Raw genomic sequence first — 27,582 nt, 5'->3', positions numbered from 1 at the left:
ATCAGACCAGAGAATCTTGTTTCTCATGGTCTGAGAGTCTTTAGGTGCCTTTTGGCAAACTCCAAGCGGGCTGTCATGTGCCTTTTACTGGCTTCCATCCGGCCACTTTACCATAAAGGCCTGATTGGTGGAGTGCTGCAGAGATGGTTGTCCTTCTGGAAGGTTCTCCCATCTCCACAGAGGAACTCTGGAGCTCTGTCAGAGTGACCATCGGGTTCTTGGTCACCTCCCTGACCAAGGCCCTTCTCCCCCGATTGCTCAGTTTGGCTGGGCGGCCAGCTCTAGGAAGAGTCTTGGTGGTTCCAAACTTCTTCCATTTAAGAATTATGGAGGCCACTGTGTTCTTGGGGACCTTCAACGCTGCAGACATTTTTTGGTACCCTTCCCCAGATCTGTTCCTCAACACAATCCTGTCTCGGGGCTCTACGGACAATTCCTTCAGCCTCATGGCTTGGTTTTTGCTCTGACATGCACTGTCAACTGTGGGACCTTATATGCTGCTCACTCTTGGATTGCGTCCTAACTGACAGGTCGCTCCTACCAGGTGGCGTGGCGAGATTCTGTCTCCGCACCACGTGCTCTCACCACTGGTGTCCCCCAGGGCTCAGTTCTAGGCCCTCTCATCAATCAATCAATCAATTTTATTTTATATAGCCCTTCTTACATCAGCTAATATCTCGAAGTGCTGTACAGAAACCCAGCCTAAAACCCCAAACAGCTAGTAATGCAGGTGTAGAAGCACGGTGGCTAGGAAAAACTCCCTAGAAAGGCGAAAGCCTAGGAAACCTAGAGAGGAACCAGGCTATGAGGGGTGGCCAGTCCTCTTCTGGCTGTGCCGGGTGGAGATTATAACAGAACCATGCCAAGATGTTCAAAAATGTTCATAAGTGACAAGCATGGTCAAATAATAATCAGGAATAAATCTCAGTTGGCTTTTCATGGCCGATCATTAAGAGTTGAAAACAGCAGGTCTGGGACAGGTAGGGGTTCCATAACCGCAGGCAGAACAGTTGAAACTGGAATAGCAGCAAGGCCAGGCGGACTGGGGACAGCAAGGAGTCACCACGGCCGTAGTCCGGCGTATGGTCCTAGGGGCTCAGGTCTCTCAGTTGGCTTTTCATAGCCGATCATTAAAGAGTTGAAAACAGCAGGTCTGGGACAGGTAGGGGTTTCGTAGCCGCAGGCAGAACAGTTGAAACTGGAATAGCAGCAAGGCCAGGCGGACTGGGGACAGCAAGGTGTCATCATGCCCGGTAGTCCTGACGTATGGTCCTAGGGCTCAGGTTCTCAGAGAGAAAGAGAGAACGAGAGAATTAGAGAGAGCATACTTAAATTCACACAGGACACTGGATAAGACAGGAGAAGTACTCCAGGTATAACCAACTAACCCCAGCCCCCCGACACATAAACTACTGCAGCATAAATACTGGAGGCTGAGACAGGAGCGGTCCGGAGACACTGTGGCCCCATCCGAAGAAACCCCCGGACAGGGCCAAACAGGAAGGATATAACCCCACCCACTCCGCCAAAGCACAGCCCCCGCACCACTAGAGGGATATCCCCAACCACCAACTTACAATCCTGAGACAAGGCCGAGTATAGCCCACAGAGGTCTCCACCACAGCACAAACCAAGGGGGGCGCCAACCCAGACAGGAAGATCACGTCAGTAACTCAACCCACTCAAGTGACGCACCCCTCCCAGGGACGGCATGAAAGAGCACCAGCAAGCCAGTGACTCAGCCCCTGCAACAGGGTTAGAGGCAGAGAACCCCAGTGGAGAGGGGAACCGGCCCGGCAGAGACAGCAAGGGCTGTTCGTTGCTCCAGCCTTTCCGTTCACCTTCACACTCCTGGGCCAGACTACACTCAATCATATGACCTACTGAAGAGATAAGTCTTCAGTAAAGACTTAAAGGTTGAGACCGAGTCTGCGTCTCTCACATGGGTAGGCAGACTGTTCCATAAAAATGGAGATCTATAGGAGAAAGCCCTGCCTCCCGCTGTTTGCTTAGAAATTCTAGGGACAATTAGGAGGCCTGCGTCTTGTGATCGTAGCGTACGTATTGGTATATACGGCAGGACCAACTCGGAAAGATAGGTAGGAGCAAGCCCATGTAACGCTTTATAGGTTAACAGTAAAACCTTGAAATCAGCCCTTGCCTTAACAGGAAGCCAGTGTAGGGAAGCTAGCACTGGAGTAATATGATCAAATTTCTTGGTTCTAGTCAGGATTCTAGCAGCCGTATTTAGCACTAACTGAAGTTTATTTAGTGCTTTATCCGGTAACCGGAAAATAGAGCATTGCAGTAGTCTAACCTAGAAGTAACAAATGCATGGATTAATTTTTCTGCATCATTTTTGGACAGAAAATTTCTGATTTTTGCAATGTTACGTAGATGGAAAAAAGCTGTCCTTGAAACAGTCTTGATATGTTCGTCAAAAGAGAGATCAGGGTCAAGAGTAACACCGGAGGTCCTTCACAGTTTTATTTGAGACGACTTTACAACCATCTAGATGAATTGTCAGATTTAACAGAAGATCTCTTTGTTTCTTGGGACCTAGAACAAGCATCTCTGTTTTGTCCGAGTTTAAAAGTAAAACGTTTTCAGCCATCCACTTCCTTATGTCTGAAACACAGGCTTCTAGCGAGGGCAATTTTGGGGCTTCACCATGTTTCATTGAAATGTACAGCTGTGTGTCATCCGCATAGCAGTGAAAGTTAACATTATGTTTTCGAATAACATCCCCAAGAGGTAAAATATATAGTGAAAACAATAGTGGTCCTAAAACGGAACCTTGAGGAACACCGAAATGTACAGTTGATTTGTCGGAGGACAGACCATTCACAGAGACAAACTGATATCTTTCCGACAGGTAGGATCTAAACCAGGCCAGAACTTGTCCGTGTAGACCAATTTGGGTTTCCAGTCTCTCCAAAAGAATGTGGTGATCGATGGTGTCAAAGGCAGCACTAAGGTCTAGTAGCACGAGGACAGATGCAGAGCCTCGGTCTGACGCCATTAAAGGTCATTTACCACCTTCACAAGTGCAGTCTCAGTGCTATGATGGGGTCTAAAACCAGACTGAAGCATTTCGTATACATTGTTTGTCTTCAGAAAGGCAGTGAGTTGCTGCGCAACAGCTTTTTCAAAAATTTTTGAGAGGAATGGAAGATTCGATATAGGCCGATAGTTTTTTATATTTTCGGGTCAAGGTTTGGCTTTTTTCAGAGAGGCTTTATCACTGCCACTTTTAGTGAGTTTGGTACACATCCGGTGGATAGAGAGCTGTTTATTATGTTCAACATAGGAGGGCCAAGCACAGGGAAGCAGCTCCTTCAGCAGTTTAGTAGGAATAGGATCCAGTATGCAGCTTGAAGGTTTAGAGGCCATGATTATTTTCATCATTGTGTCAAGAGATATAGTACTAAAACACTTAAGTGTCTCTCCCGATCCCAGGCCCTCGCAGAGTCTGAGATCCAGGACAGCTAAGCCCTGGAGGAATACGCAGATTCAAAGAGGAGTCCGTAATTTGCTTTCTAATGGTCATGATCTTTTCCTCAAAGAAGTTCATGAATTTATCACTGCTGAAGTGAAAGCCATCCTCTCTTGGGGAATGCTGCTTTTTAGTTAGCTTTGCAACAGTATCAAAAAGAAATTTTGGATTGTTCTTATTTTCCTCAATTAAGTTGGAAAAGTAGGATGATCGAGCAGCAGTGAGGGCTCTTCGGTACTGCACGGTACTGTCTTTCCAAGCTAGTCGGAAGACTTCCAGTTTGGTGTGGCGCCATTTCCGTTCCAATTTCCTGGAAGCTTGCTTCAAAGCTCGGGTATTTTCTGTATACCAGGGAGCTAGTTTCTTATGACAAATGTTTTTCGTTTTTAGGGGTGCAACTGCATCTAGGGTATTGCGCAAGGTTAAATTGAGTTCCTCAGTTAAGTGGTTAACTGATTTTTGTCCTCTGAACGTCCTTGGGTAGGCAGAAGGAGTCTGGAAGGGGCATCAATGAATTTTTGTGTTGTTTGAGAATTTATAGCTACGACTTTTGATGCTCCTTGGTTGGGGGTCTGAGCAGATTATTTGTTGCGATTGCAAATGTAATAAAATGGTGGTCCGATAGTCCAGGATTTTGTGGAAAAACATTAAGATCTACAACATTTATTCCATGGGACAAAACTAGGTCCAGAGTATGACTGTGGCAGTGAGTAGGTCCAGAGACATGTTGGACAAAACCCACTGAGTCGATAATGGCTCCGAAAGACTTTTGGAGTGGGTCTGTGGACTTCTCCATGTGAATATTAAAATCACCAAAAATTAGAATATGATCTGCTATGACTACAAGGTCTGATTACAAGGTCTCCTATTCTCTCTATACACCAAGTCACTTGGCTCTGTCATATCCTCACATGGTCTCTCCTATCATTGCTGCGCAGACGAGACACAATTAATTAACTTCTGATAACCAGGTGGCGAATCGCATCTCTGCATGTCTGGCAGACATATCAGTGTGGATGTCGGATCACCACCTCAAGCTGAACCTCGGCAAGACGGAGCTGCTCTTCCTCCCGGGGAAGGACTGCCCGCTCCATGATCTCGCCATCACGGTTGACAACTCCATTGTGTCCTCCTCCCAGAGTGCAAAGAACCTTGGCGTGACCCTAGACAATACCCTGTCGTTCTCCGCTAACATCAAAGCGGTGACCCGATACTGCAGGTTCATGCTCTACAACACAGAGTACGACCCTACCTTACACAGAAAGCGGCACAGGTCCTAATCCAGGCACTTGTCATCTCCCGTCTGGATTACTGCAACTCGCTGTTGGCTGGGCTCCCTGCCTATGCCATTGAACCTCTTTAAGGAATACCTGGAATAGTATAAAGTAATCCTTCTTTCCCCACCCCCCATAAAAAAAAAAAAAAGTGGTTGTCCCACTGGCTATCATAAGTTCAATGCACCAATTTGTAAGTCGCTCTGGATAATAGCGTCTGCTAAATGATGTAAATGTAAATGTTATATAGACAGGTGTGTGCCTTTCCAAATCATGTCCAATCAATTGAATTTACCACAGGTGGACTCCAATCAAGTTGTAGAAACATCTCAAGGATGATAAATGGAAAGAGGATGCCCCTGAGCTCAATTTTGAGTCTCATAGCAAAGGATCTGAATACTTAGTAAATAAGGTATTTCTGTATTATGGGGTATTGAGTGTATTTTGAAGGCATTTATGGCAGAAAGAGTATCTGGTTACCATGGAGATGGCCTGATTCACTGACTAAAGTCTCCTCAAAGAGATTGCTTTAATTTTGTGAGATAGAAAAATAGAACTTCTACAATCAAGAAAGGATAACCACCCGTAGGGGGCAGAATAGAGCACAAAAAACAAAACAAAAAAAGACAGGATAACCAAATTGCTTCAGAAGATAATAGACCACGTTTCTTATAGTTACTTTTTTTTCAACTTGTTTATTTTACTTTCTAGTAAGTCAAGCTAGCTTACAGAGTAGATATAGCTAACTAGCCAGTTAGCTAGCTTTGTAGCCATGGATTGTGCACCTTCCATTGTTTAGCTAAATAGCTAGCTAGCTGGTTGATGTTTTCCTTTTGTAGCTAACTAGAGCAGATGAAAGCTAAATTCACCTCCACAAATGCTGTTCACATTGATATCCATACTGAATGATGCAGTTAAGGGACCTCATGGGCTTTTTCATTTAATTGAAGGGGGAAATTCACCTTAAAATGTTTTGTGCAACTGACTAAAAGTTAAGGAAACTTTAAGGGAAAAGATAAGGGGGAAATTAACTTAAGGTGTTTTATGCAACCGGGCCCTGAGGGTATAAAATGTCCGCCGTCCACTCCCACCTCTTTATTGCTGGTTAATTATAGCCTGCAGAGTGGTAACCGTGGTGACAGCCTGGGTGGCAGCCACGGCAACTAACCAAGCGGTCTTCTTATTTGACTTTCACCGCAGTGCTCCACCATGACACGTTACGGGAGGTCACAGTCACATAGAACTTGTAACGAATTAAACATAGATATGAGTGTGTAATGCGTGTACATTTCACTGACAATTGACTAGATTAGCATGAAACTTCAACTAAAAGCTCAATAAATATTTTTTGTATTGTCCTCTATTCTTGAGGGTAGTGGACAGCAGACGAGGAGACGTAGATGTAGAACATAAACAGAACCGTACATATACTGGACTGTATTTGCTCATGAGGCTAAACCAGCCAATCTGATCCTGACAAAGACTCAGTTATTGATCAAAACATACTCCATAGTATAGAAAAGACCATTGGGGATATGGATACCAGTATGAGTGGATACATTGTTTTTCTCTCTGGTTCCTCTCAGCTGGCAGTGCCCCACAGTGAGGACTGGGCACGCTTCACCCACACCCTGATGGAGCTCAAAGCCAACCGGGCCGACGGCGAGGAGGAAGGGCCTGTGGAACTGACGCCATAGGATTGGAGAGATCACCTACCGGGATCACCATCCAAGCATCGACAGGCACAGTGGGCAGATCACTAGAGGATCCAGCCTATCAGAAAGCTTTGTTCTCACACCTTTATGACATAATTCCACACACCTATCAAAGCAGCAGCATGTGTTCTAGACCCCACCCCTTCAGTCTCTTTGCGACAGCTACTATATACAGCAGTGTGTCCAGGCTAGGACGTGCTTTCTCTCTGCTCTATTTGCATCACTGTTTGGGGGGGATTACTTTTTTTGCAATTTATGTTAATGTCGGATAGTCGTATGAGACTAACTAGAGAACTACTAGCTTCTTTTAATGTATTTTTTTGTTCATTTTATTAATTGATTGATTTACTTAATTTATGTGGTCAGTTGTCAAACATTGTTATTGCTTATAACCTAAATGAACTCCATATCGAATCATAGATCCTACTACAGTTGTGAATCCCTATGAAACTAGCAGTGAGAACTGTTAAGACAGGACCTACAGAACTCTATATTGTCATGTTACAAAAGTGTCATGTTCACAGTGCTTTCGTTGTGCTTTTTTCTGTATCCAACCCCCTGCATGCATGCAACACATTTATGGGTTCCTACAGCTTCATAGACATGTCATCATATGTTGTGGATGTATATAACTGCTTTATGTCAATGTTATAAGGGAAAGTGAAAGGGGGATACCTAGTCAATTGTGCAACTGAATGCATTCAACTGAAATGTACAGGACTATAATGTACGTATGTGAGGGTTATTGCACTGTTCAATGGCTACAGGCCTAAGCAACAAATTCTGGTTTAGCACGTTGTTTAGTGTAAGTGCTACGTGAACTGTAATGAACAAAAGAGACATATATTGTAATCTAGAGTCTGTGCCTGCTGTCTATCGTGATATATCCGCCAATAAATCATGGCTGAAGAACTGTTAGCTTGTTTACTACTTTTTGTTGTTTAAGTACTGTAATTATAGTGTCACAAGTTGGACGTTTGGCTGTTGTGATTCTGTCCTCGCCTCTCGTACCAGGCGTCAAGCTTTTCTCCACAACATACCACCTTGTCAAAGAACACATGCACACACACTTTGTTCACTAACATTAGATGTTTCTCTTTAATTTCATTAGTACATATACATATTGCTGCCATACATACAGTAAGGCACAATTATCACACACCATATTCTACACCAATACCGACGTCTTTCGTGACACCATGAGGCTGTTCCAGAAATATGGTCAACACCATGCAGCTACTACCGTTAGTCAGTGACACCATGGGTCTGTTTCAGAAAGCTGGATAAATGAGTTAGCCAGCTAACTGTCCAACATTGCTTAAAATAATTAGATATTTATAGAAATAGAAATATAGAAATATAGACTTAGGGCTCTATTCAATCTGTATCGATGAAGCGTTACAGATTGCGCGCTAGAAATGTAAAGGTCATTTCCGATAGGGCTGACATGCGCAGCGTTTACGGTGAATGCAGTCTGCGACCGCGAGAACATTGCCTTTAATTGTCAATCGCGCTATAAAGCTGAACTTCCGTGATACGGATTGAATCGAGCCCTTAAAATTGGCAAGATATAATTGACTCGACAACAACATCCAGTATACAAATGTAGCGTTCTTATTCAACCCGAAAATAAAATGTGGTTGTTTATCAGTTAACTGGATAACTTTATAATCCTGCTTTCTGGAACACGCCACATCTCTCTACTCTCTCCGCCTGCTCTGCTGTACCCTGATTCTTTAAATAGACATTTATACAACACACAGCCCAGTTTGATCTGACTGAGACAACTCAATTTAGGATAACAGACAGTCCACTACAATACCATAGTAGTAGTAAGACCTTGTGCAAGTAGTGGTAACACTGAACAGTATATTACATTCAAGCGTTTTGTTTGGTCGATCTTTTCTGTTTTCTCGAAATAAAATGTTAATGATCAAGATTATTAGTGTTCCTTCTCAGTATCCAAAAAGCGACTCGGTGAACTGTATCGATATGAAAATATGTCTCTCTGTTCCGTTCTCATATGTACAGTAGAACCGTTATTCGGATGTGAGAGCTTGTGCCACTCTCCCCGTCGTTAAAATCACATTTAACATGGAAATAAAAACATGTCCAATTGACAGAGTTCCTGCGGATAGGGCTCATTCTGTTGGGTATCTATCAGACTCTCAGGTGGAAGACAGTAAAAGCACCATAATATAAAGTGATGGTTAGGCCGAGATTCAATCAAATGCGCGTTGTCGACAAGCACATTGCACTGTCAACAATGTGTCTTTTAAAGGCAATTTACCGGATGTTCGCAGAGATCGCATTCATGGTAAATGCGGTACATGTCGGCTCAAGTGTAAATTACCTTTAAAAGCAAGTGCAACGCACTTGTTGACAATGCACTTTTGAATGAGTCCCGGCCTTAGTGATGATGTAATGAAAGGAAGCAGCCAGGTCTAATTCAAGACATGGCCAGCCCCTCCACTACTGTGCATATTACTGTATGAAAAGACAAACTATAACAACACTACTCTAGACACACATTGTCAGTACTGTAGATATTGCTTGATCTTCACAATAAGACTGACTTAAAAAGTCATCTTTACGGGTAGCTGAGACTAAAACAGAAGCTAAACCAACTTATTTGTATTTCTAGACCATGACGTATAAAGGTAGTTTCAAGAAGATCATAATAGGTTTAAAAAGAAAAAATAATATAAACTAAAACATAGATACATTCCTTCTCTTTAAAGCCTAGAGAGGCAAATCATACTACTCAGAATGTACTTCTCTTTCGGCTGGAATATTCCAAGTGCTCGACTGGGCGGGGGTGGGAGGGAGAGGATGTAACGATTGCACGTGTGCTCTATTCTGCCCCCTATGGGTGGGCAGAGGGGTTTCAATTCAAGGGGTGTCCTCCTTGGATGGGGGGGTTACTTGTACGTTGTATCTTGGGAGGTGGAGTCCAAATTTGCTCTCGATGCCAGCGAATGTGGCCATGGCCAACCTGAAACCTCCGATGTGGTCGGGGCTGGGCGCCGGCAGGCTGATCCGAGACTTGGGAGTCGGCTCCGAGCCAGATGGCTTTCTGTGGTGTGGAGAGAGAGGGGGGAGGGACGAGGAGAGAGGGAGGGAGGAAGGAGGGAGAAGATATAGAGGCGAGGATAAAGGAGGGAGGAGATATAGAGGCGAGGATAAAGGAGAGAGGAGATAGAGAGAGAGAGAGAGAGAGAGAGAGAGAGAGAGAGAGAGAGAGAGAGAGAGAGAGAGAGAGAGAGAGAGGGGAGAGAGAGAGAGAGAGGGAGAGGGAGAGAGAGAGAGAGAGAGAGAGAGAGAGAGAGAGAGAGAGAGAGAGAGAGAGAGAGAGAGAGGGAGAGAGAGGGAGAGAGAGAGGCAAGAGTTTTTATATTAAACATTGTCCAGCACAAAACATTAACATTCTAATCGAATATTAAGACTGGGCGAGAGGGCTATTTTTCCCCAGAGCACTGGAACCAGAAATAAATGAATATCCCACAATGGTTTCATACTCCCTTCAGTGATATCTTTCCAATACGGACAAGGAACATATTTCAAACCCACACTACACCATCGAGCAGTACTGTTTTCACATTGAACAAAACAAAGTCTGTGAAGACTACACAGTATGCATGTTGGATATTTACAGTACATAGGGTTTTGCATACTAAATTGAGTTTTTTTGACTTTCCAATGGGCTGTAAACAGTCCAATATACAGTATCTCTTGATTTTCTGGTTTATTAAGTAAGCTAAACTTGAATATGAGTTGTTGGTTGTGGAGTTAATTATACCATGCCAATTTCAAGTCTATATTTCTGTTAAAGAGGAAGTTATTTCAGAATATTAAGGATATTAAGGTCAGTTAACTCATTGATCCTGCTTTCTGGAAGAGCCCCAAAGTCTTGACAACATTCTGTCAGTACCACTATATGTCAGTCCCCTGTAGCTCAGTTGGTAGAGCATGGCGCTTGCAACGCCAGGGTTGTGGGTTCATTTCCCACGGAGGGCCAGTATGAAAATGTATGCACTCACTAACTGTAAGTCGCCCTGGATAAGAGCATCTGCTAAATGTCTAAAATGTCTAAAAAAATGAACAGTATAAAGTATTGACAACATTCTGTCAATAGCACTATATGTAAAGTATTGACAACATTATGTCAGTAACAGTATATATAAAGTATTGACAACATTCTGTCAATAGCACTATATGTAAAGTATTGACAACATTCTGTCAATAGCACTATATATAAAGTATTGACAACATTCTGTCAGTACCACTATATGTACAGTGTAAAGTATTGACAATATTCTGTCGCTACCACTATAAGTAGAGTATAATAGTATTGACAACATTCTGTCAATACCACTATATGTACAGTTTAATAGTGAATGGAATGTATCCTAACAGCCTCCCCCTTACCCTCCTGTCTCTGTCTCTTATTGGTCAATGGAACATTAGAAAAGTGCATTCTAAAGAGTGACCAATTTGCTCCGCCAGGGAAAATTAGCTCATTTTAACCCAAAAAGCTGAAAGGAGAAAGAGCCCAAGTCAAAGTGATTCTCTCTGCACTGCTTCACACTCTGTAGCCCTGTAGTTTAGGAAATGTTACGTCCATCCCACCAAGTAATGGTCTGCATCCCAAATGGCAACCTATTCTCTATATAGTGCACTGCTTTTGACCAGAGCCCTATGGTGTTCTTTGTGAAACTACACATCTCTCTCCCTCTGTTGAAAGGTTGGTAGAAAAGTGGTGCTAGAAATTACCATCATTTTGTTTCACACAGCAGCTGTCAGTAGAAGCTATCATTTCTGACTGGACATTTCTATGACATTTGCGTTTCTGGATTTCTCAGTCTTATCATGTGGTAAGACACTTACAGGTGCATCAGAGCTGGGACCGAAAGACTAAGAAGCAGCTTCTATCACCAGGCCATCATACTGTTGAACAGCCATCACTTGCCCCGCACCTTGAGACTAATGTCCTATGTACAGTCGTGGTCAAAAGTTTTGAGAATGACACAAGTATTGGTCTTCACAAATTTCGCTGCTTCAGTGTTATGAGATATTTTTGTCAGATGTTACTATGGTATACTGAAGTATAATTACAAGCATTCCATAAGTGTCAAATGCTTTTATTGACAATTACATTAAGTTTATGCAAAGAGTCAATATTTGCAGTGTTGACCCTTCTTTTTCAAGACCTCTGCAATCCGCCCTGGCATGCTGTCAATTAACTTCTGGGCCACAAACTGACTGATGGCAGCCCATTCTTGCATAATCAATGCTTGGAGTTTGTCAGAATTTGTGGGTTTTTGTTTGTCCACCCGCCTCTTGAGGATCGACCACAAGTTCTCAATGGGATTAAGGTCTGGGGAGTTTCCTGGCCATGGACCCAAAATGTCGATGTTTTGTTCCCCGAGCCACTTAGTTATCACTTTTGCCTTATGGCAAGGTGCTCCATCATGCTAGAAAAGGCATTGGTCGTCACCAAACTGTTCTTGGATGGTTGGGAGAAGTTGCTCTCAGAGGATGTGTTGGTACCATTCTTTATTCATGGTTGTGTTCTTAGGCAAAATTGTGAGTGAGCCCACTCCCTTGGCTGAGAAGCAACCCCACACATGAATGGTCTCAGGATGCTTTACTGTAGGCATGACACAGGACTGATGGTAGCGCTCACCTTGTCTTCTCTGGACAAGGTGTTTTCCGGATGCCCCTACCTTTTGCAGAATATCAGTCTGTCCCTGATGTTTATCCTGGAGAGAAGTGGCTTCTTTGCTGCCCTTCTTGACACCAGGCCATCCTCCAAAAGTCTTCGCCTCACTGTGCGTGCAGATGCACTCACACCTGCCTGCTGCCATTCCTGAGCAAGCTCTGCACTGTTGGTGCCCCGATCCTGCAGCTGAATCAACTTTAGGAGACGTCCTGGCGCTTGCTGGACTTTCTTGGGCGCCCTGACGCCTTCTTCACAACAATTGAACCTCTCTCCTTGAAGTTCTTGATGATCCGAAAAATGGTTGATTTAGGTGCAATCTTACTAGCAGCAATATCCTTGACTGTGAAGCCCTTTTTGTGCAAAGCAATGATGACGGCACGTGTTACCTTGCAGGTAACCATGGTTAACAGAGGAAGAACAATGATTTCAAGCACCACCCTCCTTTTAAAGCTTCCAGTCTGTTATTCTAACTCAATCAGCATGACAGAGTGATCTCCAGCCTTGTCCTCGTCAACACTCTCACCTGTGTTAACGAGAGAATCACTGACATGATGGCAGCTGGTCATTTTGTGGCAGGGCTGAAATGCAGTGGAAATGTTTTTTGGGGATTAAGTTCATTTTCATGGCAAAGAGGGACTTTGCAATTAATTGCAATTCATCTGATCACTCTTCATGACATTCTGGAGTATATGCAAATTGCCATCATCAAAACTGAGGCAGCAGACTTTGTGAAAATTAGTATTTGTGTCATTCTCAAAACTTTTGACCACGACTGTATATAGAGTAATTGAACGCCTCATATTCTGGGGTGGCAGATAGACTAGCGGTAAGGAAGGCGAGCCAGCAACCGGAGGGTTGCCAGTTCAAATCCCGGGTCCAACTGGAAAAATCTGGCGGAATCAAAGCCCTTGAGCAAGGCACTTAACCCCCCACAATATCGGCACCCAGTGTGGCAGACCCCACACTTCTCCAAAACCTCTATATAGTGCATTTGGAAAGTATTCAGACCCCTTGACTTTTTCCACATTTTGTTACGTTACAGCCTTATTCTAAAATGGATTAAATAGTAAGTTTTTTCCTCATCAATCTAAACACAATACCCCATAATGACAAAGCAAAAACAGGTTTAATAAAAAAAAAATATTTCAGTTTAATAAAAAACTGAAATATGACATTCAGGATCTGAATACTTATGTAAATAAGGTATTTCTTTATTTCATTTGCAATAAATTTGCAAAAAAATCTAAAAACTTGTTTTCGCTTTGTCATTATAGGGTATTGTGTGTAGATTGACAATGTTTTTTTTTATTTAAATCATTTTAGAATAAGGCTGTTATGTAACTAAATGTGGAAAAGGGGAAGGGGTCTGAATACTTTCTGAATGCACTGTATGTATGTATGCATGTGTCTGTGTCTTTTGGAGGTGTTGAGTTAAAAGCTAATTTTGGTTGTACCTTGTGTGCAATTGACCAATAAAAGTGATCTTAGCCTCTGATCATAATCTCTTCTGTTTCTATACTGTTGTTTAGTCACTGTGTATGTTTCTACTGTATTCTCCACATAGCTCATCCTAATATACCTACTACTGTGCAGTAATAGAGGCGTCACTACAGACCCTGGTTCAATTCCAGACTGTGTCACAATCCGGCCGTGATTGGGAGTCCCATAGGGCGGCGCACAATTGGCCCAGCGTCGTCCGGGTTTGGCCGGGGTACGCCGTCATTGTAAATAAGAATTTGTTCTTAACTGATTTGCCTAGTTAAATAAAGGTTAACTATATATATTTTTTAAATAATAATGGCCTGTATCACAGCACACACACACAGCTCTCGCCCCCTAGTAAAACAGTAATTCATGCGTTTGGAAATTCGGTTTCCCCTCTACGAAATCTTTTTATCTCTAACTCCGGAAAAGGAAATATACTGATGATACCATTTTCTTCCAAATGATATACCATCTATACACACCACGCATTTATATTCTGGATTCTGACAGGTGCTCACTCTAATATATCTACTTGGATTGTTATTTATTTTGGATTATTTACATTGTATTTGCGAGACATTCAACTTTTCACTGCACCCGCTATAACACCTGCAAATCTGTGTACGCGACCAATAAACTTTGATTTGATTCGACTTCGCAGGCTGCATTTCTTCATTAAGTTTCTAAAAGGAGTGCTGATAAAGGATCCATTTTTTTATAGTAATGAATAACATTATATGGACAGGAGGGGGACCGGAACCTAGCTCAGCCGTCCTATGCTGAGACACTTTATGAATACGGGCCAGGATCATGTCATTCAGTTTAAGATTAGGAGAGGAAGGAGTTCTGACTTACTGTCCGCCAAAGTCAATGTAGAACCACCTCTGCAGGAGTTCATAGGTCACCAGGGTGACCCCAAACTGGGGCGAGGACCGGAACACTCGGGCTATGGTAAAGGGAGAAACCACAACGCTCAATAACACTATTTCACTATTACACCACTGTAGCCTGGGTACCAGTCTGTTTGTGTTAACATTCCACTCCTTCCCTCTTCTTATCATGCCAAACACATAGTACAAGGAGTGAAATGTTGGCACAAAACAGGTTTTGGATTTCAAACTAAACACTTTGTTGTATGAAGGGTTAAAAACAGTTGCAAGTTAGCTAGAGATTACCATGGTACACTTTAACATAATAGTGGAATATGGTTATTAAAAACAACGACAGAGTCAAATAAGACCTAAAGCAATCTACATAATCACGCCACATCAGTGGACCTTTCTAGATAATAATAACAACAATACAGCTGAAAAAGGTGTTAACAGATATGTAATAACAGATAAATAAACTAAATCTGTCATTTATATCATCATCATCATCGTCATCATTATCATCATCGTCGTCATCATTATCATCATCATCGTCATCATTATCATCATCATCATTATCATCATCATCATCATTATCATCATCGTCGTCATCATTATCATCATCATCATTATCATCATCATCATCATCATTAACAGCATTATCATCATCATCATCATCATCATCCTAGTCATTAAAATCATCATCATCATTAACATTGTCATCAACGTCATCATCATTATCAGATATTAATAAAATGTGGTGATACCTCCCGCTCCTTTCCAGAATGCTCGTGGTCCCTCCTCCTTCAGAATCTTCCAGAAGCAGTCAGCGAGACCGTTGTACGTGGTCTGGCCGGCACGGGCCGCCACTTGTAGCCTGGTCTTGATAACATCGGCCGGGGTCACCAGGGAGGCCGCGGGCATGCCTAAGGAGAGAGGACACACACAGGCAGTCATCTGATTCAGTACTTATTCATTCACCTTTTACTATTATATTTGTTAAGCACTTTGAAATGCATCCCCTGTGAGAAATGTGCTCTCTAAATAAAGTTTGACTGACTGATTGATATTAGTACTGGATGTGAATGTAGTGGTTATGCTATTCTGCATCACTATCACTGCTGAATCTGAATGAATACGTTACTGCTGTTGGGTTATACAAAGGTAATAATTGGTATACTTTTGTGCCTCTTTCAAAACATAATTCAATCGTAGTTGAATTTGAGTAATCTGAATGAGAACCAGTGATACGTACAGAAGGTTGTTTACGATCAGAAAAATAAATAAACTGCATTGGAGCTTCATGGTTTCCCCCCTCAAATTGGAGGGATAGACAATACCTGGTAATGAGAAGGACCCACAAGGCGGCCCACGTGCCAGTGACTGGTGACTGGTGACTGGGGGCCCCATACGGGCAGCCCTCTCCAGCCACTTCAGCTATGAATGGCCTCAATCATCAATGGCTGCTTTCGATCGCCATGCACAGTCATTACCATCACCGGCCTCTTCACCAGCCAGTCACACAGACCTCTAGCTACACGAGCCATTAAATTCAACCACTGATCAACTCACTCACTGCCACTGTGAGAGCTGGAGAGACCACCTGCACTGATGTACTTCACAGAAGAGAAGAGGAGAGGAGAGGAATGGAGAGCAGTCTTAAATCTTCCTCTCAAAGCTACCTCAGTAGAAACCATATTCCTCTCCAGCCATAGAGAGAGAGAAAGAGGGAGAAAGAGAGAGAAAGAGGGCGAGAGAGAGAGAGAGAAAGAGGGAGAAAGAGAGAAAGACAGACAGAGAGAGAGAGGTAGAGAGAGAGAGAGAGAGAGAGAGAGAGAGAGAGAGAGAGAGAGAGAGAGAGAGAGAGAGAGAGAGAGAGAGAGAGAGAGAGAGAGAGAGAGAGGGACAGAGAGAGAGAGAGAGAGAGAGAGAGAGAGAAAGAGGGACAGAGAGAGAGAGAGAGAGAGAGAGAGAGAGAGAGAGAGAGAGAGAGAGAGGGAGGGAGAGAGAGAGAGAGAGAGAGAGAGAGCAGGAAGAGGAATTAGATGACCAGTGCTTCAGTGTGATCTGCGATCAGGGGGTCTGCGTGGCAAATAATGCCGCCCAAACTGAGCGTGTAACTAAATTTCCTGCGCCGACTGTAAAGCTTTAATTGCCAAAAGGCTTCACCGCTGATAAATGTAGAAAGGAGTGATAAATGCTATGAGCAAATGCAAAATCATAAACTGCATTTCAGGTTTGTAAACCATAGCTTCCGGACCCGGTCGGGGGAATAACCAAAATAAGTTGGGAGTAGGAATGTCTTTTTAGATTTATATGACTTTTCCATGAAGCGCCGTGCTAGCCGCTCACTCAGCGCTGAAGAGCAGAACTACAGTACTGACCGACATATCCCTCAGGATTCAAAATAAATATTAATCCTATTCTTGTGACGTTCCAAACCACCCTGGCTTGGCTTCCGCGCTCGCCTTTTTATAAGCTGTTTGCTTTAAGACAAACCCACTCAAATAAAAAATATTAAACCTACACACTCGCTCCAGATCATATTTTAGTGTACGAAGAGGAGAAATAGACCTGGAAGACTATGGATCAAAACTGTTGGAAGTCTTTCCTCCGGGTTTCCAGTATTGTGAGATCTGTTTATGGCCGACATCGCTCCCCATCCTCCCTCAGCGCCTCACTCTTAACACTCCTAACACACAGGCAGTGTCTCAACTAACACCCTATTCCATACTTTTGACCAGAGCCTTATGGGCCCAGAGAGAGAGACTATGGACCCAATGGGCCCTGGTCAAAAGTAACACACTATGTAGGGAATAAGGTGCCATTTGGAACACAGCTCAGGCTGCCAGTACCTATATGTTAGCAGTGGAAAGTCTCCCATCCCATCCTGACCCTGTTGGCTGGCAGGCAGGCAGGCGGTCTCTCTCTCTGGGCTCTGTCTTCTCCCTCAGCGCTCAGCTCCAAACCCCAGCCCCCAGCCAATCACTGAGCACTCTAATTAGGGACGACCACGATGGAGCCTGCGGTCGCCGGCGTCTACTGGGGCCCTAGGCCTGGAGCCAGGAGGTTGGGAGGGATAGGGGGATGGAGGCTGGATGGATGGGGGATGGAGGGTTAGAAGGATGGATGAGGGAAAGGAAACATAGAGGGATGGAGGCTGGATGGATGGGGGATGGAGGGTTAGAAGGATGGATGAGGGAAAGGAAACATAGAGGGATGGAGGATGGAGGAAGGATGGAGGAATGGAGGATAGAGGGATGGAGCAGGGGCCCATGTGGTGGCTCACCGACCACCTGGGACACTCACGCATGGTTTTCTGCTTCCCCAAGAATGGTTCCTTATTAAACATGTGATAGTGACAACGTTTTAACAGTATCGTCATTGACCAATATGGTTGAAAAATCTATTTTTTGTATTATTTGTTTGTCCTGAAGTTTTGGGATATATATATATATATATATGTATATATATATATATATATATATATATATACTTTATCATATAGGCCGAGCGAAAGAGAGATCGAGACAGAGACAGAGAGAGAGAGGGAGAGACCAACAGAAAGAAGGAACCAGGGAGAGCGACAGACAATTCTCAAAAGACCCTGGGTCTGAACCACATGGTATCTTACCCGCTATGGCCCCTGAGAACAGCAGCTTGCCTGGTCCAATCCTCCCATCCTCATCACTCATGTAGGCCTTGACGTGCGCATAGCAAGGGAAGTAGATGGCTGAGAAGGGGATGTCTCGCAGGAAACAGGCTTTGGCTCCCTGTGGATGGTGAAGAGAGACAGAAGAGACAGAGGGGTGAGGAAAGAGAGGGGTAAGGAAAGAGAGAGGGGGGGATTGAGAGAGGGGTGAGGAAAGAGAGGGGGGGATTGAGAGAGGGGTGTGGAAAGAGAGGGGGGGATTGAGAGAGGGGTGTGGAAAGAGAGGGGGGACTGAGAGAGGGGTGTGGAAAGAGAGGGGGGATTGAGAGAGGGGTGTGGAAAGAGAGGGGGGATTGAGAGAGGGGTGTGGAAAGAGAGGGGGGATTGAGAGAGGGTGTGGAAAGAGAGGGGGGATTGAGAGAGGGGTGTGGAAAGAGAGGGGGGGATTGAGAGAGGGGTGTGGAAAGAGAGGGGGGGATTGAGAGAGGGGTGTGGAAAGAGAGGGGGGGATTGAGAGAGGGGTGTGGAAAGAGAGGGGGGGATTGAGAGAGGGGTGTGGAAAGAGAGGGGGGGATTGAGAGAGGGGGAGGACAGAGAAACAAGGAGGGGGTGAAAAAAGAGGAAGAGAGACAAGAAGGGAGGGAGAGAAATAAGTTTCGTAAGAGACAGAAACTTTCTTTGAGGAGGGCTCACATACAGTCCTGTAACCCTTTCCTTTTTCTGTACCAGATGTGGAAAATATACTGTACATGCATATGTTTTCTGGGATGGAAAGATGTTACCTTCAACAGTTTTGCTTTTTCCAGTTCCATCGGAACATCATTTGTCATAGCATAGCTTGTGGTTTTATTTCTGAGAGATCTAACCACAAAATGTCTAAGACTGGTTTCTGTTCCTGCCCCTCTGTATTTGAAAAGCTGGCACCTTACACATCACTACGGCTCTGAGTGTTTCCTGCTGACCAACTCATCACCTCTCCTCACTTCTCTTCTCCTGCTTTGGAGAGATGAGAGTGTGTGTGAGAGAGAGAGAGAGAGAGAGAGAGAGAGAGAGAGAGAGAGAGAGAGAGAGAGAGAGAGAGAGAGAGAGAGAGAGAGAGATAGTGACAGAGAGAGACAGGGAGATAGAGAGAGAGAGATAGTGACAGAGAGAGAGAGAGAGAGAGAGAGAGAGAGAGAGAGAGAGAGAGAGAGAGAGAGAGAAGAGAGAGAGATAGTGACAGAGAGAGACAGGGAGATAGAGAGAGAGAGATAGTGACAGAGAGAGAGAGAGAGAGAGAGAGAGAGAGAGAGAGAGAGAGAGAGAGAGAAAAAAAAAAAAGAGAGAAGAAGAGAGAGAGTAAAAGACGAGAGATCAGGGAAAGAGGAGGAAGATTGCCTCTGTCCGTCACCGTAAACAAAGCCATATCTTCAACCAGATTACGTTTCATCTTATCCCCCCCCCCCCTTGGCTGCCATCCAGGTGATGTTGAGGTTGTTGAGGTAGGGGAAGAGAAAGGGAAGGCTCTCCCTTCAACAGAGTAGTTTAACGCCAGGGTTGCATCCCAAATGGCACCCTATTCCCTACATGGTACACTACCAGAGCCCTATATGGATTACCTTTGGGCCCTGGTCAAAAGTAGTGCACACTATATAGGAATAGGGTGCCAGTTGGGACGCAGCCAGGAGAAGTGCTCCTTTAGACGGGCTTCATTTAACTGCTGGGGTTAGTCCTACCACTCATACAAAACTTGCACAGATACCTCACTGTATGGGTATCTCTTCTGTCCTCAAAGGCTTCACTTCTTTCTCCCCTGCCTGCCCTCCGCTCCCCGCCAGGGCCGCCATGCCAGACTGCCTGCTGAAAAGCTGCAGATACTATCGCCAGGACCCTGGTTCACATTCACAGACAGGCCTAGTACGGACTCAGCTCATCCTTGTGCCTGATGAGGCTGGGGCTGGGGCTGGAGAGGCTGGGATTAAATATGTGATTCATGTGATTCTACTGTGATTCATGTGAATCTACTGTGATTCATGTGAATCTACTGTGATTCTACTGTGATTCATGTGAATCTACTGTGATTCTACTGTGATTCATGTGAATCTACTGTGATTCTACTGTGATTCATGTGAATCTACTGTGATTCTACTGTGATTCATGTGAATCTACTGTGATTAATGTGATTCTACTGTGATTCTACTGTGATTCATGTGATTCTACTGTATCCATAATCTATTATGCCTTGTATTTTTTCTTCTTTTTCTGAATTATGGTCAGGCCAAGAGTGGCAGGCAGGTTGAGGTGACGGACCTGTGTGAATGCATGACAGTGTAGACCTACATAATATACAGTATGTGTCTCCTTCTGTCTATGACTATGAATGAGGGATTGTACATGGTGCATATAGTATGATTGATTATTAGTATGTGTGTCTATCTGAATGCCTGTGTGTATGAGCACCGGAGTACATACAAGTATGTGTTTATATGAGTGAATAGGTTTGTCTTGATAATTACTGCGCTGCACCTACAGCAACACCATACATGTGATAGCATCCTAGTTGGAGTTCTCACTGTGAGCAGTGGTGGCACTAGTGTGTCAGTCAGCAAGTCATCCAGTTAGTCAGTCAGTCAGCCAGTCAGTCAGTCAGCCAGTCGGTTAGTCAGTCAGCTAGTTAGCCAGTTAGTCAGTCAGTTAGTCAGTCAGTCAACCAGTCAGTCAGCCAGTCGGTCAGCCAGTCAGTCAGCCAGTCAGCCAGCCAGCAAGTCAGCCAGCCAGCCAGTCAGTCAGTCAGTAAATCAGTCAGTCAGCCAGTCAGTCAGTCAGCCCCTCCAGCAGCAGAGCGGAGGTAGGTAGCAGGAAGAGGCAGAGAGAGGCTGAGGGGGAGGGTAATTAGCCTGACAAAGGGTGCTCTGTGCCTGGGCACAGCCCTGAGGAGCCAGCCCGTCTGGAGCTCGCTAGTCCTCCCTCCCGGCCCTCTTCGTCTCTGTCAATGCACATTGTCTCAGCAGCAGGACAGGACAGGAGACACAGACACAGGGGAGGACTAGAGGAGGCACCACCACTGTCATACCGGATTCAGCATTCTTATAGACATAATGGAGCACACATACTGTAGACGCACTCATATTCACGTTTGTGCGCACACACGCACGCACACACACACGCACACACACGCACACACACACACACACACACGCACACACACGGACAGACACAGACAAGTGGAGGCAGCAGGTTCAGCATTCTCACACACTGGCACACACACACACAAACACACACACACACTGATTGACAAACACAGACGACTGTCATGGGAAGAACCTTAGAAGAAATAGAACTGAAACTTTGCCACAAAAAGAGAAAGGGGTAGAATCTAAAAGCTATGGATAAAGGGACCTGGAGCTTTTAAAAAAAACGTTTTTAAAGCTTTAATTTAAATGAAACCCAAATAAGTGTTAAAACCCACAGTTTTAATGAGTGATAAAAGCCTAAATCAGAACTCTTTAAAAGGCTTCATGAATCAAAGACACTGATCATCGGTGCCCTTTTAAAAACCAACCTCTTCATAACGAGAATGACCCACAGTAGTTCTAAAATAAAGGTAACACCTGCTATCCACAAAGAGTCTCAGAGTCGAAAATGGGTCATAAGTGCTGAGAGACATTTTACTCCTCCTCTTATAGGTAGAAATAAAAGCATGAAGCCTCTTTAGTCATAAGAGTCCCGCATAGTCGACATATTTAGGAGACCTCGTGAGCTGTCCTAACCAGCAGGTGTCTTGTTAATAGAAAAAGGCAACCTGTCAGTGGTTCCTACACCACATGCAATTGCTTTAGAGTTTAAATAATGTTTTGATATTTCTATATGATCAATGCATAAATAATCTAGACCTACATGGAACAGTATCTCTTCGCTTTTGACAATTATTTCACGAGGCCTATTTCACATGATATGCCTAAATACGTATAATCACTAGGCTAATAATTAAACATGTTTTTCTTTTGATTATTTAATTACCTACATCATGTTATTTCAAGTTATCACTTTGGAGCGCAATATCACATTGTTAAAAAAATATTCCTAAATTGGGCATGTCTATAAATTGGGCAACTGAAGGCATTTAGGGCTTACGTGAACTTTGATTATGTTCAACGATAATAATAGACCTTTCCAACGTTGTATGCAACATTATCGGCAAGTGACATGATGCCTACTGTGCAAAAGCGACTTAGAGTTGCTAAACGGGAGGGATGAGAGTGTTGATATAATGGTAATATTGTCAACTTCCACTTTTAACAACCATATTAGGCAATAATTAAGAGTAGGAAAATAACCTCTCCCTCAACGTCAACAAAATGAAGGAGCTGATCGTGGGCTTCAGGAAACATCAGAGGGAGCACGCCCCTATCCACATCGACGCGACCGCCGTGGAGAAGGTGGAAAGCTTCAAGTTCCTCGGCGTACACATCACTGACGATCTGAAATGGTCCACCCACACAGACAATGTGGTGAAGAAGGCGCAACAGCGCCTCTTCAACCTCAGGAGGCTGAAGAAATTCAGCTTGGCCCCTAAGACCCTCAGAAACTTTTACAGATGCACAACTGAGAACATCCTGCCGGACTGTATCACCGCCTGTTACGGCAACTGCACCGCCCACAACCGCAGGGCTCTCCAGAGGGTGGTGCGGTCTGCCCAACCCATCACCGGGGGCACAATGCCTGCCCTCCAGGTCACCTACCGCACCCGATGTCACAGGAAGGCCAAAAAGATCATCAAGGACATCAACCACCCGAGCCACGGCCTGTTCACCCTGCTATCATCCAGAAGGCGAGCTCAGTACAGGTGCATCAAAGCTGGGACCGAGAGACTGAAAAACAGCTTCTATCTCAAGGCCATCAGACTGTTAAATAGCCATCACTAGCCGGCTACCAGCAGGTTACTCAACCCTGCACCTTAGAGGCTGCTGCCCTATGTACATAGACATGGAATCACTGGCCACTTTAATAATGGAACACTAGTCACTTTAATAATGTTTACATACTGCTTTACTCCTCTCATATGTATATACTGTATTCTATTCTACTGTATTTTAGTCAATGCCACTCCGACATTGCTCATCCTAATATTTATATATTTCTTAATTCCATTCTTTTACTTTTAGATTTGTGTATTGTTGTGATTTGTTAGATACTGTTGGAGCTAGGAACACAAGCATTTCGCTACACCCGCAATAACATCTGCTAAATATGTGTATGTGACCAATAAAATTTGATTTGATTTTCTTTGAAGTGATTGTGTCAGGCAAAAATGATATAAAACGTTTTACCATTGTGACATTTGATGTATCCAGTCACATTCACCATGGTTGTCTGAAGCATGCTATAGAATTCACAGCTGACAATGCCTCATCGCGATTCGTTATTCACCATAATTTGCAACAATGTCAATGAGCGTCATCACTATCTTTACTTTGCGATACCTCCAGCAGGGATACACTTTTATGAGTTGATTTTACTCCTGATTCAGAGTTTGTCTGAGCAGTGTCTTAACGTCATCCTAAAACCTACTCTGAGCTGGGAGTTTTAGTTTGTCTTAAAAAAGGTTTTAACAGGATTCCTAGGGCCTTTTCTGAGATGCTTTGTGGATATAGGCCCAGAGCTCAAATCAACATTCAACATTGCCTTGAATAGAAAACGAAGACCCCTCTACCTACCTGAGTCAATGGTATTCAGTCTATTATTACCATGGCCATTGTTACACAGTTAGCTCACATTGGTTATACTTGAAACACTTATGTTTCAGCCTGCTACCTCGCCCTAGGGCCCCTGTGGGCCACAGTCCCTCATAGGCCCTCACTAGCAATTTCAGCTGCTAATGTAGCTAGCCAGCTAGCCAGCTGGACGATTCACTCTGTGAACTCAATGGCCTGACAGGGAACTGGGGGATAAAATGTACCTGTCTCACAACAACAACAACAACAACAACAACAACAACAACAACAACAACAACAACAACAACAACATGGATCATTAGCATCCCAATCTATGGCCACTGTTGTGGCTGGGGGATGCTGGTGACCATGGGGGGATGATGAACCCCCCAAGCCTGTGTGTTCTTAGGCCTGATGAGAAGCCCACTGGGGGAGGGGGCTTTTGTATTTATTAAGGATCCCCATTAGTTCCTACCAAGGCAGCAGCTACTCTTCCTGGGGTTTATTAAGGATCCCCATTAGTTCCTACCAAGGCAGCAGCTACTCTTCCTGGGGTTTATTAAGGATCCCCATTAGTTCCTACCAAGGCAGCAGCTACTCTTCCTGGGGTTTATTAAGGATCCCATTAGTTCCTGCCAATGCAGCAGCTACTCTTCCTGGGGTTTATTAAGGATCCCCATTAGTTCCTACCAAGGCAGCAGCTACTTTTCCTGGGGTCCAAACACATTAAGGCACTTACATACACATAAAACAAAAGATAAAACAGTACATATAACATTATTACACCACTACATATCTACAATACAAAATGTATAATACCACCATACAACAATATTACAATGTACGTGTGTGTAGAGTGCGTATGTTATCGTGTGTGTGTATGCATGTGTCTGTGCCTATGTGGTTCATAAGGTGTATTTTAATCTTTTTTTTTTTTTTTGATTTATTCTGCTTGCATGAGTTACTTGATATCGAATAGAGTTCCATGTAGTCATGGCTCAATGTAGTATTGTGCACCTCCCATAGTTTGTTCTGGTCTTGGGGACTGTGAAGAGATCTCTGGTGGCATGTCTAGTGGGGTATGCATGGGCGTCTGAGCTGTGTGCGATTAGTTCAAACAAATAGCTCGGTGCATTCAACATGTCAATCCCTCTCACAAATGCAAGTAGTGATGAAGTCAATCTCTCCTACACTTTGAGCCAGGAGAGATTGACATGCATCTTATTAATGTTATCTCTCTGTGTACATCCAAGGGCCAGTTGTGCTACCCTGTTCTGAGCCAATTGCAATTTTCCTAAGTCCCTCTTTGTAACAAGATAACTAATAATGTAAGCATTCTGTGTCCATAATAAGTATATAGGTTGTAGATTGGGAGCTTTTGTGAAAGAGCACAGTTAGAAAGATAGAGCGTCTGCTAAATGACTAAAATGTCAATGTAATATGGCATATAGAAGCAAACCGGATGGACATCATGAAAATGATCGGAGAGGTTGAGAGTAGAAGAAGTTCAGGAGAAAAAACAAACAAAATGTAATTATTGTAAAATTGACTGTGTCCATAAAATGTATATAGTAAGTATAAGCTGGAAGTAGAGGCCTAAGCGTTGTTGTTCACTAGTTTACTCCAATTAGGGAAAGGGTGGCGGGGTTGGAAAGTAATAAAGAGGAATGGGGAGAACAAGTATTTGATACACTGCCGATTTTGCAGGTTTTCCTACTTACAAAGCATGTAGAGGTCTGTAATTTTTATCATAGGTACACTTCAACTGTGAAAGACGGAATCTAAAACAAAAATCCAGAAAATCACTTTGTATGATTTTTAAGTAAATAATTTGCATTTTATTGCATGACATAAGTATTTGATCACCTACCAACCAGTAAGAATTCCGTCTCTCACAGACCTGTTAGTTTTTCTTTAAGAAGCCCTCCTGTTCTCCACTCATTACCTGTATTAACTGCTCCTGTTTGAACTCGTTACCTGTATAAAAGACACCTGTCCACACACTCAATCAAACAGACTCCAACCTCTCCACAATGGCCAAGACCAGAGAGCTGTATAAGGACATCAGGGATAAAATTGTAGACCTACACAAGGCTGGGATGGGCTACAGGACAATAGGCAAGCAGCTTGGTGAGAAGGCAACAACTGTTGGCGCAATTATTAGAAAATGGAAGAAGTTCAAGATGACGGTCAATCACCCTCGGTCTGGGGCTCCATGCAAGATCTCACCTCGTGGGGCATCAACGATCATGAGGAAGGTGAGGGATCAGCCCAGAACTACACGGCAGGACCTGGTCAATGACCTGAAGAGAGCTGGGACCACAGTCTCAAAGAAAACCATTAGTAACACACTATGCCGTCATGGATTAAAATCCTGCAGCGCATGCAAGGTCCCCCTGCTCAAGCCAGCGCATGTCCAGGCCCGTCTGAAGTTTGCCAATGACCATCTGGATGATCCAGAGGAGGAATGGGAGAAGGTCATGTGGTCTGATGAGACAAAAATAGAGCTTTTTGGTCTAAACTCCACTTGCCGTGTTTGGAGGAAGAAGAAGGATGAGTACAACCCCAAGAACACCATCCCAACCGTGAAGCATGGAGGTGGAAACATCATTCTTTGGGGATGCTTTTCTGCAAAGGGGACAGGACGACTGCACCGTATTGAGGGGAGGATGGATGGGACCATGTATCGCGAGATCTTGGCCAACAACCTCCTTCCCTCAGTAAGAGCATTGAAGATGGGTCGTGGCTGGGTCTTCCAGCATGACAATGACCCGAAACACACAGCCAGGGCAACTAAGGAGTGGCTCCGTAAGAAGCATCTCAAGGTCCTGGAGTGACCTAGCCAGTCTCCAGACCTGAACCCAATAGAAAATCTTTGGAGGGAGCTGAAAGTCGTATTGCCCAGCGACAGCCCCGAAACCTGAAGGATCTGGAGAAGGTCTGTATGGAGGAGTGGGCCAAAATCCCTGCTGCAATGTGTGCAAACCTGGTCAAGACCTACAGGAAACGTATGATCTCTGTAATTGCAAACAAAGGTTTCTGTACCAAATATTAAGTTCTGCTTTTCTGATGTATCAAATACTTATGTCATGCAATAAAATGCAAATGAATTACTTAAAAATCATAGAATGTGATTTTCTGGATTTTTGTTTTAGATTCCGTCTCTCACAGTTGAAGTGTACCTATGATAAAAATTACAGACCTCTACATGCTTTGTAAGTAGGAAAACCTGCAAAATCGGCAGTGTATCAAATACTTGTTCTCCCCACTGTATATATATTTTTTAAAGGATATGTATGTGTATGTATGTATGTACAGACACCTGGCCACAACCTCAAACAGTCACACTCCAAACTCCACTATGGCCAAGACCAAAGAGCTGTCAAAGGACACCAGAAACAAAATTGTAGACCTGCGCCAGGCTGGGAAGACTGAATCTGCAATAGGTAAGCAGCTTGGTTTGAAGAAATCAACTGTGGGAGCAATTATTAGGAAATGGAAGACATACAAAACCACTGATAATCTCTCTCGATCTGGGGCTCCACGCAAGATCTCACCCCGTGGGGTCAAAATGATCACAAGAACGGTGAGCAAAAATCCCAGAACCACACGGGGGGGGACCTAGTGAATGACCTGCAGAGAGCTGGGACCAAAGTAACAAAGCCTACCATCAGTA

General features: G+C 43.9%; 2 protein-coding genes across 12 annotated transcripts in view; one reads left to right on the top strand and one right to left on the bottom strand.

The window, feature by feature from the left end:
* LOC121585869 (cytoplasmic dynein 1 intermediate chain 1) overlaps nt 1–7,403 on the top strand; it is a 131,019-nt gene extending 123,616 nt beyond the window's left edge. For all 11 annotated transcript variants that reach the window (XM_041902164.1, XM_041902162.1, XM_041902163.1 and 8 more), the window contains one exon: nt 6,357–7,403. In XM_041902164.1, the coding sequence (XP_041758098.1) occupies nt 6,357–6,467 (111 nt within the window). In that variant the 3' untranslated portion in view covers nt 6,468–7,403. The remainder of the gene's footprint in view (nt 1–6,356) is intronic.
* Nucleotides 7,404–7,514: 111 nt separating this feature from the next.
* LOC121585868 (calcium-binding mitochondrial carrier protein Aralar2) overlaps nt 7,515–27,582 on the bottom strand; it is a 93,442-nt gene continuing 73,374 nt past the window's right edge. Inside the window, exons 15-18 of the mRNA XM_041902153.2 lie at nt 18,196–18,334; nt 15,329–15,487; nt 14,548–14,638; nt 7,515–9,561 (exon numbers count right to left, since the gene is read on the bottom strand). Coding sequence (XP_041758087.2) covers nt 9,378–9,561; nt 14,548–14,638; nt 15,329–15,487; nt 18,196–18,334 — 573 coding nt within the window. The 3' untranslated portion in view covers nt 7,515–9,377. The remainder of the gene's footprint in view (nt 9,562–14,547; nt 14,639–15,328; nt 15,488–18,195; nt 18,335–27,582) is intronic.

The sequence above is a fragment of the Coregonus clupeaformis genome, chromosome 17, assembly GCF_020615455.1.
Source record: "Coregonus clupeaformis isolate EN_2021a chromosome 17, ASM2061545v1, whole genome shotgun sequence".
In the NCBI taxonomy this organism is placed as follows: Eukaryota; Metazoa; Chordata; class Actinopteri; order Salmoniformes; family Salmonidae; genus Coregonus; species Coregonus clupeaformis.
The sequence above is the reverse complement of the archived record's forward strand: the minus strand, read 5'-3'. Positions and strand labels throughout refer to the sequence as shown.